This window comes from Castor canadensis, chromosome 13 (assembly GCF_047511655.1).
Source record: "Castor canadensis chromosome 13, mCasCan1.hap1v2, whole genome shotgun sequence".
NCBI lineage: Eukaryota > Metazoa > Chordata > Mammalia > Rodentia > Castoridae > Castor > Castor canadensis.
In genome coordinates this window covers 82,220,638-82,239,573 of record NC_133398.1, presented here as the reverse complement: position 1 = coordinate 82,239,573, position 18,936 = coordinate 82,220,638, and the positions used below count along the sequence as shown (strand labels likewise).

Sequence of the window (18,936 nt, the reverse complement as noted above, 5' to 3'; positions counted from 1 at the left end):
ACCAACTTGTCTTTGACAAAGGAGCTAAAAATATACGATGGAGAAATAGCAGCCTCTTCAACAAAAACTGCTGGGAAAACTAGTTAGCAGTCTGCAAAAAACTCAAACTAGATCCATGTATATTACCCTACACCAATATTAACTCAAAATGGATCAAGGATCTTAATAGGAGAAAATATTTGCCAGCTACACATCAGACAAAGGACTGATAACCAGAATATATAGGGAACTTAAAAAGCTAAATTCTCCCAAAACTAATGAACCAATAAAGAAATGGGCAAGTGAACTAAACAGAACTTTCTCAAAAGAAGAAATTCAAATGGCCAAAAAACACATGAAAAAATGCTCACCATCCCTAGCAATAAAGGAAATGCAAATTAAAACCACGCTAAGATTCCACCTCACCCCTGTTAGAATAGCCATCATTAGCAACACCACTAGCAACAGGTGTTGGCAAGGATGCAGGGAAAAAGGAACCCTCTTACACTGTTGGTGGGAATGTAAACTAGTACAACCACTCTGGAAAAAAATCTGGAGACTACTTAAAAAGCTAAACATTGATCTACCATTTGATCCAGCAATACCACTCTTGGGGATATACCCAAAAGACTGTGACACAGGTTACTCCAGAGGCAACTGCACACCCATGTTTATTGCGGCACTATTCACAATAGCCAAGTTATGGAAACAGCCAAGATGCCCCACCACTGACGAATGGATTAAAAAAATGTGGTATCTATACACAATGGAATTTTATGCAGCCATGAAGAGGAACGAAATGTTATCATTCGCTGGTAAATGGATGGAATCGGAGAACAACATTCTGAGTGAGGTTAGCCTGGCCCAAAAGACCAAAAATCTTATGTTCTCCCTCATATGTGGACATTAGATCAAGGGTAAACACAACAAGGGGATTGGACTTTGAGCACATGATAAAAGCGAGAGCACACAAGGGAGGGGAGAGGATAGGTAAGACACCTAAAAAATTAGCTAGCATTTGTTGCCTTTAACGCAGAGAAACTAAAGCAGTTACCTTAAAAGCAAGTGAGGCCAACAGGAAAAGGGGACCAGGAAGTAGAGAAAAGGTGAGATCAAAAAGAATTAACTTAGAAGGTAACACACATGCACAGGAAATTAATATGAGTCAACTCCCTGTATAGCTATCCTTATCTCAACCAGCAAAAACCCTTGTTCCTTCCTGTTAGTGCTTATACTCTCTCTACAACAAAATTAGAAATAAGGGCAAAATAGTTTCTGCTGGGTATTGAGGGGGTGGGAGGGAGAAGGAGGGGACAGGGTGGGTGGTAAGGGAGGGGGTGGGGGCAGGGGGGAGAAATGACCCAAGTCTTATATGCACATATGAATAATAAAATAATAATTTAAAAAAAAAAAAAAAGAAAGAGATTGAGGAAGGAAGACTACAGAAGGTGGAAAGATTCCCATATTCATAGATTGGTAGAATCAACACAGTAAAAATAGCTATACTATCAAAAGCAATCTGCATGGTCAACATAATTCCCATCAAAATTTCAATGACATTCATCACAGACACTGAAAAATCTGTGCTACAGTTCACTTGGAAACACAAGAGACCAAGAATTGCCAAGGCAATAATCAGAAAAAAGAACAATGCTGGAGGTATCACAATACCCAACTTCAAACCCAAATTACAAAGCCATAGCAATATAAGCAGCATGGGACTGGCAAAAAACAGATATGAAGACCAGTGGAACAGAATAGAGGACCTGGATATGAATCCACACAGCTATGCCTACCTTATTTTTGACAAAGGCGCTAAAAACATACAGCCTCTTCAACAAATGTGCGAAAAGTGGTTATCTGTCTGTAGAAAACTGAAACTAGACCCATGTCTATTACCCTGTACTAGTATCAACTCAAGTGGATCAAGGACCTTAATATTAGACCAGAAACTCTGAAGCTGGTAGAGAAAAGAGCAGGGAATACTCTGGAAGTAATAGGTATAGGCAAGGACTTCCTCAACAGAACCCCAGCAGCTCAGCAACTAAGAGAAAGGATGGAGAAATGGGACTACATGAAATTAAAAAGCTTCTGCACAACAAAAGAAATGGTCTCTAACTGAACAGACCACCCATAGAAAATATTTGCTAGCTATACATCAGACAAAGGACTGATAACCAGAATATACAGAGAGCTCAAAAAACTAACCCCCCCAAAAAAAACAATGAACCAATAAAGAAATGGGTAACTGAACTAAACAGAACTTTTTCAAAAGAAGAAATCCAAATGGCCAAAAAGCACATGAAAAAATGCTCAGCATCCCTAGCCGTAAAAGAAATGCAAATCAAAACCACACTAAAATTCCACCTCACCCCTGTTAGAATAGCTATAATCAAAAATACCACTACCAACAAATGTTGGCATGGATGCAGGGGAAAAAGGAACCCTCATGTACTGCTGGTGAGAATGCAGGCTAGTACAACCACTCTGGAAAACAATATGGAGGCTTCTTAAAAAAATTAAACAAATATCTGCCATATGATCCTGCAATCCCACTCCTAGAGATATACCCAAAAGAATGCAACTCAGGTTACTCCATAGGCACCAGCACACGCATGTTTATTACAGCACTATTCATAATAGACAAGTTATGGAAATAACCAACATATGAATGGATCAAGAAAATGTGATACTTGTACCCAATGGAATTTTACTCAGCCATGAAAAAGAATGAAATCTTATCATTTGCAGGTAAATGGATGGAACTGGAAAACATCATTCTGAGCGAGGTCAGCCAAGCTCAGAAGACCAAAAATTGTATGTTCTTCTTCATATGTGGACTTTAGACCTAAAACAAATACAGTAGTATTATTGACATAGGTCACACGCTAAGGGGAGAACACATACATGAGGAACAGGGAAAGGTAGGAAACCCAAAAATTGAAAGTGTTTGATGTGTCCACTGTAGAGGAGTTAACAGTAACCTTAAAATACCAGAGGCCGCTATGGGAAGGTGACCGAGAAGTAGTGAAGAGGAATGGTAGAGATGAGCTAATTCGGGCTGTAATACACATATGCATGGAAGCAATGCTAGGAATCTCTCTGTATAGCCATCCTTATGCCAAACTAGCAAAAACGCTATGTCTTTCCTGTTACTGCTTATCTCTTCTTTTCAACAAAATTGGAACAGGAGGCAGAACAGGTTCTGTCTGGAAGTGAAGGGGGTGTGGGGGAGGAGGAGATGATGGGGGTGGGGGGATGAAATGGCCCAAACAATGTATGCACATATGAATAAGTAAGAAACTACATGTATATGTATCTATGTATATATACATAGATATATATATGTGTATATATATCTGTGTGTGTATATATATATATATATATATATATACACACACAGATATATATATATAAAAGAAAAAAGGTTTTTGACTGAATGGTAGTTGGTGATGTGGCTTGGAAAAATACTACTGGGAAGAAGTCACTGGAGAACTAGAAAAGTTGAAGATTGAAATAAATTGTAAAGGAAAAGATGATAAAAAAGGTATAAAAATCTGTAACTGCCAGCTTGTGAACTAACCTCAGTGAAATCTGCTTTTCTGTGTACTCTATAGACTCTCACGCAGGCTCAAGCTGATGTACTCTGATGTGAATGAATGTGCATTTGCAGATCAGGGAACCCTTTTCTCAGTAAATGCTGAATGTCCACGTCTTAAGCTATAGCAGGTTTACCCACCCAAATTCCGAAACCATTCTACCACTGTGAGTTCACTTTACCTTGAGCTTGGAAATGCATTCATGGGTGGGAAGGAAAGAAATACAGTCACACTTCAGGCTAGCAAAAGTTTGGGAGAAGGTGAATTGACTGGCTTCTAGAAATTTGAGAGAAATTTTGTATTAGAAATTAACTGAATGCATGCCACAAGCAACAAATCAGAAATCAATCCTGTGCCTTATTTAGGGTTTTGGGTATATTCTGAAGTGGAAATTGAGGTAAAAATTTATTTAAATGTTTGAGAATCTTTGTTATGAAAGAGGCAAAATTACTGCCTGGTAAAGCCTCATCAAACTGCAGCAGAAAGATTAGACTATGACTACATCACTCAATAATGTCCCCTGCTCCAAAGTAAATGAACCAGTACAAAGAAAGGGAGATAGGGTGAGGGGCAAGCATACCAACAGAAAACAAAGAGGCAGGAGACAGAAAACTACATTGGCTTTAGTGCCGTAACAGCTTTGTGAGAGCATATGAATAGAGCCCTAAACCTCCAGGGGACATCTTCCCCCAACTTTTGTACATGATGTAGCCTCTGGCCACCACAGTCTATAAAAGCCTCGAAACTCCAGGCACACTATTTAGTAAAGACAGTTACAAAGTTGAAATAACAATCTCTGAGAAAACTCAAATCTATGTTATAGTTCATTTCATATGATATACACTTAGAAAATACCAAAAATAATGAGTTGAGAGACTATGAAGTGATTTCCTCAGTGTGATCTCCAGTAAGGAGAGGGCCAGTGTTTGGATGCAGGTAGTTTTAAAATGATCCCAGTGGGGACCTAGTGAAAGGGGATCAAGGAAGGAGGAAATTCAAACAAGGAGGTACTCACAAGTCTATCGCTATGGTGGGCAACAGGGTCTCTCTCCATCATACTAGGACCCTTTTAAGGGCGGATTTCCACAAAGCACTGGAGGAAAGTGAGTTCTTCCTACTTGTAGTGGCAATGACTATAGAGAAAAGGACTGAGAGGTAACAAGACGGACCCAGGAAGCATGACATTGCTTCAGTACTGTGGGTACAACCATGCTTAAAAGAGGATAATAGCAGAACAAAATCAACAAAACCTTTGGAAGGTCAACCATTAGACAAGATACAGCAATAAACATACTGCTCTAAAATACACACTACATTTTAATTTTTTGTTAAAAAAATAAAGTTGCATTTTTTAATTTTATTTTAAGTTTTGTGCTATTGGAGGCTGTGTGTCCACAGGGATAGATATATCATACACTTCTGAAGAGGAAAACATTTGTTTTTCTTATTACCATGCATTTATATTTTTGAGTTTTTTGCCTAATGGCTTAACAACTAATTTATTTAAAAAGATGACAAAAATCTGGGTGTGGAGGCACACACCTATAATTCTTTTAAACTTAGAATGGCAGTTTTGAAATCTGTACTGGAAAAAAGACATGTATTTTTTTTAATTGTCAATACTGCAAGACCATCTATTAGCATGTCAATCTGAATAAACACACACATATAAATAATTTAAGGGTCAATCATATGACTAGGACAGTAAAACAAAATGTTAATGGGGGAGGGGTGGGTGGGAAATAATTCCTCAAGATACTATCCTTTTTTAATAACTCAAACATATAGGATGGTAAAGGCAAAGTCATTTAAATCATTTCCTTAGTAATACAAGTAATATTTAAATAGATTTAATAGTGCTGCTCCAAACCAATGAATTATGGGTTTAAAACCTATTAAAATGTAATGTTTTTTTCCTGAGCTGAGAGGAGAGAGATTTAAATCCACTGAATTTTAATATTTCAGCTTGAGCTGCAGGAGGTAGAGAAAGTCCAAATGAACTATTCCATCAGCACCATTCAAGCATGAACATTTTAATCAGTTTTACTTCCTTGGAGTTCTCTAACACAGTTTACGCTGTCATTCTGAAAGCACTTAACACAGAGAGTGTGAAAAACCACCAAGGCTTGTTATTGCCTTCACAATTGATGGCAAATAATTTTGCAGACTTCCTATCATTAAAATGTCACTGCTAAAAATTGAGGTTCAGCATTTCTAGTGCTAAACTGCATTTTTCCTACAATACCATGGCATACCTGTTCTTAAAGGGGTTTTTTCTGAAGGGGGGACTTTTTATTTTAATGCATACATTTCTATCATTTTATTTTCATAAAGAGTTATGTTTAAAAAGTGGGTTGAGGATTTTTTCCCAAAATCAAATTTTTCTATTTTAATAAGCCAAATACTTTCTTTTCCAATGTTTACACTGACAAAATGTATTTTCTTAAAAGTAGTTTCTTTGTTAAAATTCTATGCGGTTTCAAGTTAGTCTCCTTTATTAAGCATAACCACATTCACACAGCATGCACGGATTATATAGTGTAATGGATTTAAAAAGCATTTTAAGATAGTCAGATGACTCAATTTAATAGACAGGAAATGAAAACATCATTTCTAATTAGATCATATTACTGATTTAAAACTACAATTTGTGTGTTGTTCCAACAGTGTGATCTCACAGAGATTCTAATTTAAAAGCACAGTGGCTACTAGGACACGTGACAGAATCAAAATCAATAACTAACATTCCCTTAGCCCATTTGAGGGAACTCAGGGAATGAGTGATTCAAGGAAATATGAAGTCAAAACACAAAATACTAGCTATAAAAAAAAAGAACAGGAATTTTCCTGGTTTTCTTCCTTATAAATAAAAGATAAATTATATTTAACTTATTCCAATCTATCAACAGTTTTAAACTGAACATGACCTGTGAAAGAAATCATTATAACTGTGTTTCATTCCATTAAACACAACTAGCTTATTGTCAGGAGAACAGACGCCTCTCCAGGTTTCGAGCTCACTTCAGCATTTTGCATTTAAACTGCATGGATCACTGGTTTGGCTCATTTGCCAATGAAGGTAGAATAATATTGCAGTTAAAAAGGTGCTTCATCAGATTTCATTAAATATGGGAACATTTGCTCTTGTCTGGATGTGTGCATACATATAAAACAGATACATATGTATTGATAAACAAATGAAGGTCTGCAGGGGCTTTGAGGGTCTTTGCCTCTCAGAGGAAAAACTCAATCCTTCAGTGCAGAAAACCACTGCCAACTACATTCTGAAATTCAAGTGAGGAAAATCCCCTCATCATTTTGGGTGCAGGTTCCACATGCCACCACCTCACAACACAGTAATGCCCAAGAGGACACAGAACACGTGCATTTAAAATTCTACAACACTGTAAGTTACAACTCTGAAAACTGCTAGACACAAGGCACTACCAGGACTGAAAAAGGCAAAGAGAACCTCGATAGCAGAAATTTATCAAGTGAGTTTATAATTAGTCCCTTTCCTTCTCAGTTGGTTTGTGGCTCCCTGAAACTGCTGGGTTTGCTTTTCTATTTCTGCAATCTGTTTGTTGGAATAGTCAGACTATGATTTTTGACTCCATTCTCTCAACAAATACAAATAGTTTAGAACTCCACAAGATCCACCAAGTACAGCACATGCTGCTTTAGTAGCATGCTGCTCTATTGAGTTAGGTCTTCAAATAAGTTCTTGGATCACAAAATTAAATTAGCTTCATTTTAATAATTAAATCCATATATACACAATATTTCTGTCAGCTATTCGGCTACAATCTAATAAATCATAGTTTTACTGAGAAAAGGCAATCTGACATCTCATTCAAAACAAAGTCTGCAAAAATGAAATAGAAATAAAACAGTATTAAAAATACACGTGGTGTGATGAAGGGAAGGAAATGTGTTTTGATTTTCTATCTTTCCTCATTTTTAAGCAACATCCAGCACAATGTGTTTTTGACTTAGCTTAATCTTTCCATTGTACAGTCACTAAAAGACTTAAACAACAACAAAAAGCATTCTGATTTCCTAACAAAAAGCTGCCAATCAGGTGTAAGGAAGAATGGCTGTCTTTCAGTCATTCACACAAAAAAAGAAGGTAACAACAAAGCTAAAAATGACCCAGTAAACTCTCCTCTCAAGCTCCATGCTGTATATTCTCTATAAACACTAGATGGTACAGTAGGTGACAAATGTAGGTTCTATGGGAAATAACAAAAATACAATCCCAATATGAGTATAAATTCATGCATACATAGGCACACGTACCTGGTGTATACATATATGTGTAATTATTAAAAAGGAGGGTCCCTCAATTTAAAAAAAAAAAATGCCACTATTTTCTGGAGTTTTTAAGCTGGGTGCCAGTGGCTTACACCTGTAATCCTAGCTACTCAGGAGGAAGAGATCAGGAGGATCACAGTTTGAAGCCAGCCCTGGCAAATAGTTCTCGAGACCCTATCTCAAAAAGCCCTATCACAAAAAATTGGGCTGGTGGAGCAGCTCACAGTGAAGACCCTTAGTTCAAGACCCAGTACTGTGTATAAAAAAAAAAAAACTAATCATCAAATGTATTCATCTCTACACCTTCCCCCACATAGCATAGAAAATATGTGATAAATGTTACTCTTGACTTTATGTGGTGTTTCTTATTCAGCCTGTTCTTTCCAAGGGGCACTTAGAAGTAAATGTTATAATATGCATTATATACAATATATGTAGCATATATGAGATAAATAAAGGAAATAAAGGTTACTCTTTGTCCATTTATGCCTGATAATTCGCTACCATTTTTTCTTGTGGTCAGAGGCACACAAATAAGAGCTCCAAAGAGCCCATTAAAGAACAAGCTACAATCAGACTACTGATCCCACACCATTGCTGTGACCCCAGAGTTCTGATTTCCTTGTTAAAAGACGGAGGCATAATTGAAGCAATGTCTTCACTTCAGATTATCAGGCCACCCTTATCCGCATCTTCACTCAGCAATTTGAATTTTAATGAAAGCAAATGGAATAATTAGCATTTCAAAGTATGTTTGATACACTGAGGAAAAAAGAGAGAAGACTTTGTGTACAATTTATATATAAAGGAAAGTATTTGGGATGGGACAGAAAGAGGAAAGTATAGTCATAGTGTCTTCATTAGAAAAAGGTAAGGAACTACTTGTACCATCTGCATAACTACAGGTGAATACTGTGCTCTTCATAACTAAGATTTCCCTCCATTATCATTTCTAAGTTTTAGCACATGACTTTATTACTTGTTATGTTAATCTGAAAGTACAAAAACATAAGTGGAGTTAGATTGACTGTCCAAACCCATGAATTCCATATGGAATTTCACTATTGCTAGAAAGGATTTCCTAACTGGGCTTCTCCAAAAAAGCATGGTTCATCTATTATTTCTCCTACAAATAGACACTAAAACAAATAGACCAAAAGAACCACTTCTCGTGGAGTATTAAAAGTAGCAGAGAGATGTGAAAACACGTATTTCACTAAAAATCGTTTCAAAACATTCTGTATCATTTGAGGAAAGATAGAAGAAATCAAGTCATTTTAACACCAGAGAAATCTGTACCTTTTTTCTGGCCTAGATTAACAGTAGATACTGACCGCAAAGGAAAGAAATATGAAAAAGAACTAAACGATCTCCTTAGGGAAGAGTTTTCAGAGATGTATCAACTTAAATTAGTGAGCATGTGATCCAAAGTTTCTGAGGCAGCCATCAAATTTCATGTGAGATTGAAAGCAAACTGCTTAATTTTACTTTGTGGTCATCTATTATTATCTTTTGCCCCTTTGATGGAACAAAATTTAAAAAGAGGAAAACAAGAAAGCTGAGGACAAACACTAAGATCAGAGCTAAAATGGAAAGGCCACGTACCCCAATGATGGCGTTCAGTTCTGCCATGGTCACCTGCTTGGCCCGTTCCACAGCCTGCACCACTTGTTGCTGGTGCTATAAATGAAGATCAGAAACAGAATACAATTATTTGTTTTCTACTCAGTCAGAACAGCTTTTCCTAACATGTCCTCTAACTTCAATTACATGCAAAACAGCATTTGGGGTTCTTCAGATTTCCAAATAAAAGCCCCAGGTGGATAGCTAGATGTCTAGGGTACTTTAGGGCCCTTAATGCTGAGGAGTAACTGGGCATCCAATGGCAGGTACCATCTCTGTACCACGATGAAGGATGCTCCCCTACATCTAGTAGAATCAGCTTAAATTTCACTTTTATTGTACTAACCAATAAAACCTAACTTGTCCTGCCTGCTTTTCTTTGTTCCCTTGTTTTCTTTTGTCATCTATAGAAAAAAATGTTTTAAAATTATTTCCTTCAAGTACTTATGTATAAATTTCCTCCTGATATTTGAGAAGAGTAGATATTGGAAGGTCATTTAGAAGTCAGTTTATGTTTCTTCTGGAAACACCAAAGCGTCCATGTTTGAATTTCTATCATGAAGGGCTGCATATTTAAAAGACAAAAAAGCCATGCACAACTGAAATAAGTACTTCAGATATTTCTTTTAAATGCAATAGAAAAACCTAAGACCTACAAGTTTAAGTTGTTTTTCTTTAGAAGAACTAGGATCAATAATACATAAAAACCCTTCTCTTCTAGAAAAGAATGATCATTATGTTTATTTTTGTAATATTCGAAAATTAAGTAGCACAGAAGTCTCTGCAGGGAGGCACAAACATACATCTCAGCATACACAATTGCTTATACAAATACCCCCCAAAAGAAAATATTATACCCAACTGAATAAACTTGAACAGTCTAGTATCTACAGACTCCAATTCAATCATCAGTGGATCTCTTTGAACTTCCACCAACCCGGTTTAATTAACCAAGAACCAAAAGAACTGTGCTATGAAACAAGCACTCCTCTGTGTGGCTGGAAGAGCTTTGTTTTGACTGACCTCAGGTGAAAAATCTAGCAAACTTTCTTCACTAGTCTGAATTGATTAAGAAGCTCAACTATCATGCTGCTTAATACATACAAAGAGATACCACTAAATGTGGAGTTTTGAAGTACCTAGTCTCCACTCCAAAACCCTCATATATATATTAATTACAATGACCATAATATCCACCTCTGACTTAGGTAGGCAAGTAGGGAGGCCACGCAGGAAAAGAAACTGCCTTACATTAGTTATCTACATACAACATAGGGGTTTCACCCTTGGTCTCCTAATAGAAATGTGTATTTTGTGCTTATACCTAATAGAAAGATAAGTGTCATATAACAGACCATGATATTTTAAGCTTTTAAGAGACACGGAACATTAAATTATATATGTGCAGGAGTTTCAGTTTCAAAACATGGACTTAAGAAGCAATCTAATTTTTATCTATTCTCTTACTCTTGAATGAAGTATTTTCCAAAATGAAATAATTTTTCTCATTTTCTTAAGTAAAAGTCTTATGGAAAAACAAGAAGGAATAAAATGGACAGTAATTAATAACTCTAACATCCTTAAAACCAGCCTGAGACTAGGCCCCATGTTTACTGAGCACTTACTATGTACCAAGCACAGAGCTCATGCATAGTCTTAAGGGAGTCTGGTTGTGAGTAGTGAAAAATGGGAGTACTTCCAAAGCTATGAAAAAGACAACATGTAGGACTCTTGAGATTTATTTAACACTCCAAGTAAGATTATGGACAGAAATTGTTATTGAGATTTTCCAGATTTTATGTTTGTCATTTAACAATGGCTGCTTAAAACTTCCAAGAAACTGAAACAAAGGATCCAACACACGTACATCCAACACACATTTCCTTCATTCCACTCATGGATTCATTTATTCCACTCATGGGTTCATTTATTCAGCAAGTGTTCGAGCTCTTACTCTGCCATTTCTCAATCCCACTGAAAAAGCTCCACCTTCCTGAAATATTACATACTTTATGTTAAGTATTCAAGGAATGGTTATATGATACAGAGATATGGAAAATGCATCTACTTAAGGCCTCAGTACCATGAAGTGTGTTCAACTCCTGCTTTACAAAATGGATTCCAATTGCTAAGATGGGAAAAGATGCCTTAGGCAATAGGGTTTTATCTTTGTTGCCCAGCATTAAAATAAAGCAGTTTTTGAGAAAATCATAAACTCACACCAATGAGCTTTAACTCTAAATCAGCTGCTCCTACAGAGCTAGAAAACTAAAATGACAAGCAAAGCTATGATTCAGCTTGTCCTTCTTGGTGGAAATGGCCATGGGCTAATAAAGTATCTGTACTCTACCTGCAGTTCAAAATTCTACTTCCCCATTTCTGCTCTCAGTCCATGAATCATTTGCTGTTTAAGGATCTTTTGAACAGAAGCTTCCTTTGGCAAACAATGTCTCCTCCCATGTGCTCTGAAAGCACCTGAAACACCCTGACATTACTCACCACATCGCACAGTAAACACATCATACCACTATGAAGAAGCACCCACAGGTAAGTGTGAAAGTTAAAACTCAGACAGGAAGAAACCTCAAAAGATTATAAAAAAGAAAAATGAACACTTGAGGAAGAAGCCCAAAGTATTCCCAAAAACTGACCCAGGAGGCATTTTTTTTCCATTCTCAGATTTTAACAAATAGTTCTCTGACTCAGAAAATACATCAAGATTTCACATCTTCTGAGAACACTGAAGGCCTTCCCATCATGCCTGCCATCTCTTCTGCTTTTCTTCTGATTCCCCATCTGTGATCTACTCCCACTCCGCCCTCATCTCATTTCCTGTCCCACTTCCTGCTTATTCCCTTACACCAGCCACTCTGGCCCCAGTCAATCTTAAGAAGGCAATAGTCCTACTGCCTTTCTTATTGCTCAAGCTGCTCTCTCAGATATGATCTCCCTGACTGAATGTCTCACCAGCACCACCAAGTAAAATGTCTCCATGGACATACTGATTAACTAACATGGGTGACTGAGACTTGGAGGAAACAAAAAATGAAGTGTTACTTACTCCTTAAAATATTGTGGTTTATAGTTTTTTAACTCTTAAAAATAAACCCAAACTAAATTGTGCTATTTGTGTAACTTTATAAATTTACTGAGAATTACTAAATTATGCACAAGATTAATGAAATTTTACAGTATAAAATTATACCTCACTTAAAATTTTTTTTTATAAATACTGTGATTTACATAATACAAGTATTGCTGGGGGAAAAAAGGGCAGTAAAATAAAATTCTGTATATTAAATTACTTTTCTACTTACTTTCCTCATAAAATTTTTTACCATTTACACAAGTATTGAAAACTTTTTTTCTATAAGAAAGAGATTAAAAGAATACAAACTCATGATAAGTCCAAGCTTACTGAGGAATGGAATTTAGTAAACCCATTTGTGCACAGCAGGTGTTTAATGTGTTTTTCAGAAGGGATTACAATGACAATACCTGCCATATCAATACTTTACAGCAAGCATGCAACAGATGTGGCACTTCTAATTAAAAAAAAAATACAGAAAACCCTATATTAAAATTAAAAAAAAAAAAAAAACCAAAAAAAAAACTCCTATTAACAAAGATAGTGATGAAAAGGATAGTAGTATAATTTTTGTAACAAACAATAATAGTCCTAGCATGTAGAAATGCAAAATTAAGACATATCAACCCACTTGATACAGAACTCAGACACAGAGTATATCTCATCACACAGGAATATAGGATATAAAATACTAGAGAGGTTTTAGAAGGGAATGGCTAACACACTTCCTGGGGCTCTGGGAAAACCTGTTTTTTTAATTCAACTGTTTATTAAGTACCTAATGTGCATGAAGCAGGCACTGAGGTAGGCACTGAGGATGAACAAAATGAACCACAGACCTTGATCTCACAGAGTTTAAACTCCATCAAGAAAAACAATAAATCGATAATGCTCAAAGGCTCTATAATTACAATTAGAGGATAATTTCCAAAGAAAATTATAGGATGGTATACAATCATTCATCAAAAAATATCTTAATCTAATCTTGGTGCTAAGGGAAGATTCCCTAAGGAAGCTGACCTGAAGGATTTTCAGGAGTTGTATGGAGTAAAAATGAGAAAAGAAGTCCTGACAGAAATAAATTGTTTGAAGGAGAAAGGAGTTCACCTCTCTCAAGGAAGAAGAGTATCTATGTAGCTGAGGGACAGGTATGGTAGGATTCTGTAGGGCCTTTTTGGTAGGTAAGATACATGTAAAAATTCTTTAAAATGGAAGAGGTATTTACAAAAAAACAGTAAAGGCAAATGCATGAAGACATATGAGTCTGGTGAGGGTACTCTACAGAACTATGTTCTAGTGGGGAATGAAACCTGGCAAGGCAGAAAGAGGCCAAACAGTGAAGGACTTTTAACATGCAAGAAAGTTGGACTTTATCCTGGTAGGAAATGAGACATTATTAAAATTTTTTAAGCAGCTGAGTTTTGTATTTTAGTAAGATTGCTCTGAGAACAGTGAAGAAAGTGATGGCAGGGAGGTAAACTAGATTGAAGGGAGAACAGCAAAAGAGCTCATGCATTATAGGGTGAAAGAACTTACGCCTGAACTTGGACCAAATAACTTTCCCGCTAATAGGAATCATTAGCCACATGTACATTAAAAGCCATTCATCTACAGAAACTCAAACTGGAAAAGGCCTATAAGGGATTATGAGACCCAGATGTGAGCAATACCCCAACAACAAGACTGTATTTCCACATACACACAAATTTTTTCAACACTGTCTGGATTGAGGGTTGAGATGGTAGAAGTACAGTAACAATCACAGACCAAGGGCTACTATTCTATCCAGTGAATGAATCTCCTCTATCACATTCTAACCAGCTGTCAGTCTCTGCTCGAACTGCTATCCTGTGGAAAAGAACCTATTATCCCTTACGAAGCAGCTTGTTTCCATTTGGGACTAATGAGTACTAATACTGAGTTGAAATCTACCTCCCTGTACCTCTCTATAACAACTTCCCACTGGACCCAATTTTGCCTTATTTATAAAATAGCACAAATGCATGTTTTCAGTTTTCTTTCTTCCAGGTTAAATATCCTGAGGTCACTCAATGATTTCTCCATGTCACTAGCTCTAAGGCTACCCATCTGGTCAACTTCAATGTGGTTAGAAAACAATATTGCATGGAAACCTGAGCAGATCAATTCCAAGTGAAAGAATCACTCCATGCTCAGTAATCAACTGAAATTCTGCTATGCTTTTTTCAGCAACTCTTAATTGATTTATTAAGACAAATCAACTTTAAATTTAACCCAAACCTCCAAACCAATATTCCAAGAAATGTTAGTCTATCAAAAAAGATATTACCAAAAAATATTACACACACACACACACACACACAGTTTGGTAAACTGAAGAAGTTGGAGCTACAAAGCTCAGAGAGAGTGAATGTGTATGCAAGGCTTCCTAAACAATTTTGCCCGTGGAACGTGGGATCAAAGATGTTAGAAGCACATTTTAGGAAATGTTGCTCAAGTTTTTCCCTACTGATCACTTAGCTTTGTTTCTCCGTTCTCAAAGAGGGATGGTATTCTTCACTGATATGTCCAATAAGCTCTGCAAGTTCAGTGCTATGTTGTCCAACAGAACTTTCTCCAATGTTGAAATGTTCTGTATCTGTGATAATAATACGGCAGCTACTAGCCACTTACAGGTGTATACTGTGCACTTGAAATATGACTAGTGTGACTGGGAGTGAGCTTTTAATTTTTCTTGAACATTAATTTTTAATTCAAATGTAGACAGTCACTACTGTATTAGACAATGTAGCTCTACTCAAACTAAAGTTTACCTCCAGTAACAATAATCTATTCACTACCTAGCTGAAACACAAAGAAATGAGGTTTCCCTTAATTCTTGCACACATGCAAACAAATGTTGGCACTGCTGCCTTGGACAGAAGACTACATTTAAACCTACAGGAAAAAAAAAGTTCTACCTCCTGAGAACCCATTATCTCTCACTTCCTGAAGTCAAGCAGACCATAAGGCCACCATTGTGCCATTCAATTGCCAACTAGTCAGAGCAAGACAATTAGTGAACCATAAAATTGGAAAGGATTATGTTCTTTGATGGCTCATTTAATATTATGGGGGTAAAATATTTTAAATGAAAGATTACCAATGCTCACACATAATATGAAAATCAGAAATATGAACCAAATTTTCCGAAGTCCCAGTTCTTTGGAGGACATCCTTTCCTTACATAGCACTGTCATAACACACCAAAACTGATGAAATGGGAAGCAGACGTGTGCTGTATAGGCTGCTAGTTCTTCATGAATGCTCTTGAAGAAGGTCTTAGGGGTCACTGCATGCCTACCATGAGCTCTCTAGTGATTTCAGCCAAGCTTGCCTATATCAAACCATGTTATCACAAGCCACTGCTTCCTTACAAAGTTAACAAGAAATAAGAGAAGTTAACTCAGTGCTATTACAAGGCGGTAACACTGCCACCAGTGCATGCAACTACTGTATTTTGTTCATTTCCTCCCTAAGGCACAACATGAAAGTGATCACATTTTCAACTTCTATTTCACAATTATTCTATACATACAAAATATAGTTCGGAGAAATTCAGTACCTTATTAACCCAAGTTCTCAAATAAATACCATTTAAGATACGCCCAGATCTCATAATGTAGTAGTGAGGCTTATTTGACATCAAATTACAAGGAACAATTTTATAGCATGTCTAAAACATAAACTCATATATCATTTGGTATAACTGACTATTTTAGCCTATTGGAAGTGTAATTCAAATATTCATATTATCACTGTTATGTAATAGTTTATTTTCTACCACTTAAATGTAATAATGTAGGGTGTCCAAATAAATCTACAAAGTTGTGAAAAAAGAAAAAACCTTCTTGAAACTACTCATCAGAGCACCTAACAGAGCAATAAAAACCAAGTTCTAAGTTAAAATTAAATTTGCACCAGAAAGCATTCAAGTTAGAATGTTAACTTTTCCCTAAGTAAACATCAGAATAAAGATAGAAAGCTAAAATTCTTCACTCCTAGTTTTTTTATACTATAAAAATTCTAATGATCAGAGGACTTTTGTTAAATGTTATAAAAAGAGTAATTTGAGTTCTTGATTTTATTTATTAAGCCAATATTTATTTAAAATAACTGAAGCATGGAAACAACCAGCTTTGCTCACTGGTAAGCCCAGCCCCCAAGTGTGTTAGCATGGTCACAGTGAAGATTAGCCTACAGGGCCCTTCCACCAGCCCCTAAGCAGCAATGTTTCTGTTTTAAGTAAGTCAAGAGACAAAAAATTCCCAGCTATGGAATTACAAAAGGAGTGAGGAGGGAGGCAGATATCCATCCTCCTTAGCACTGAATGACCAGAGACAAGTTATAACAATCTGTTGATGACAAGGTTAAAAATGAAGGCCATTTCTGCAAAGGAAAAAAATGGTTTAAGGTTCCATTCCCATAGGTTTAAGAAATGGGAATAAGGAAGTCACTGTTATAAGGAACAACTCCTCTTATACTTTCTGGTAAGATACACATTATTTCGCGTAACTTCAGGCTGTGGTTTAGAAGTGGTTTGCAGTCCAAGCCATTAAAATGGATCAATTTGACTCTTCAAAAATAATTAACCTAGGCTAATTTTTTCCTGAGAGCTCTTCAAACTCTACAAAACCAAGAATGACCTATTCAATGTATCATCCATGATTTCTTGAGCAGGAAAACTGTCAAAATTTTTGATCCCACAATCTCCAGTTCAAGAGCAAATATACATTTACAAATATATTTGTGAGATACATGAAGAACGAAAGACCTCATATAAGATTTCCTTTACAACTTCTCTATCAAGTAGCATTTCCTTTCCAGCAAATCTATTACAAAATATGGCAGGTCATGTGTGATCTGTTACAATCCACCCTTCAATTGAGAAGCATCTTCAAGAATCTTGGTATATTTTTCATAGGCACAAATATGAACCATTATGAATCCTTAGGTTGTTTAGATAGCCCATACAGCCCAAAACTATTCGTGTGGTTCCTTTCTATCCTCTGTGAATGTATGACTCATGAACAATAGCTGCTAGGTGACTCTTTGCCAAGATTTGAATTGTAGGGAAGATACTTCTGCAACAAGAACTATGCAATATTTTATATGCTAGGTAGCAAATTAAAATGAGTTGTCAGAGCTAGTATTTTCCATGTAAAAATACACCATTGGCAATAATAACAGTTGCTAGTTTTACTTTTTGCATATAGCACTATGCCTAGAAGTGACTGCTAGTTGTCCCTGGTTCCTCTTCTTTTACTTTTACATTAGTGTAAGAACTAGGTGGACATAATGGCCATTCAGCTAAGACTACTTTTCCAAGTGTCCTTGCAGCTAGCTGGGGACTGGTAACTAGGTGTTAAGACATTGCAAAAGGGGCAAAAATATATCCTTCATTTGAGCCCTTTAAAGGAAAGGAACATGCCCTTCTAACTCCTTCCTGTTGGATGGAGCACAATACGATAGTATTACATCAACATAGAAAGAACCTGGAGTCACCAAATTAACCACAGCTGCTTCTAGACCAAGCGTTACCTAAAAGAGAACCAAGCTTTTATCTTCATTAAACCACTGCTCCTTTGATCTCTGTTAAAGCAGACAAATATCCAGCAGGTCACTTATATTATTATAAGAACCCTATTATTCAAGTAGCCCATTATATGGGTAAGGAAACTGTAGTGCAGAAAAGCTGGGTTTTTTGGTTTTTGTTTTTTTTGGGGGGAAGGGGTTGGGGGGGGAGGTAACTGAGTTTGCACTCCAGGCCTTGGGCTTGCTAGGCAGGTGCTCTACCACTTCAGCCACTCTGCCAACCCAAAAGCTAAGTATTTTTCTCAACACCATAAAAAAAAAAAAAAAAAAAAAAAAAAAGAAAGAAAGAAAAAAAAAAAAAAAGAAAGAAAGAAAGAAAGAAGTGGCTGGCTGAGCCAGGATTTGGTCCAGGGTCTAGTAACCTCAGTTTCTTATCCACACTACCTCTCAAATAACATGTCTCTTGCACTGAGCTCTGCTCCTTGTTATCATCACTGGTTTCTGAAAAATACAACTGTACTCTGAGGAAAGAATTTCAACTATAATGTAATAAAATTTTCACCTACTGACCTGCAGCCTTAGGAATCTGAAGTTCTCAAAGGTCTTAGGAACATCTTATAGATTACCATGAAACATATCCTGCATGAATCAAAATGACCCTTACAGAGAAACAAGAGTACCAAAACCACAACTACCCTCCAAATCAAGTTCACAAGTTCACTACTAAGTGCCCAATATTTAACACTTAATCTAATAGGCTAAGACAAATACAGACTTACC

The 18,936-nt window shown here is 36.5% G+C and overlaps 1 protein-coding gene across 15 annotated transcripts in view; it reads right to left on the bottom strand.

Moving 5' to 3' along the window:
* The window catches only part of LOC109677499 (transducin-like enhancer protein 4), a 150,691-nt gene that overhangs the window by 93,745 nt on the left and 38,010 nt on the right, over positions 1–18,936 (bottom strand). For 13 of the 15 annotated variants that reach the window (XR_012440482.1, XM_074052116.1, XM_074052104.1 and 10 more), the window contains one exon: positions 9,498–9,572. The exons of the other annotated variants lie outside the window; for them this stretch is intronic. Coding sequence is in view for 12 of the 13 variants with exons in the window: in XM_074052116.1 (XP_073908217.1) it covers positions 9,498–9,572 (75 nt within the window). In the remaining variant the exon portion in view is untranslated. The remainder of the gene's footprint in view (positions 1–9,497; positions 9,573–18,936) is intronic. 15 annotated transcript variants of the gene reach the window in all.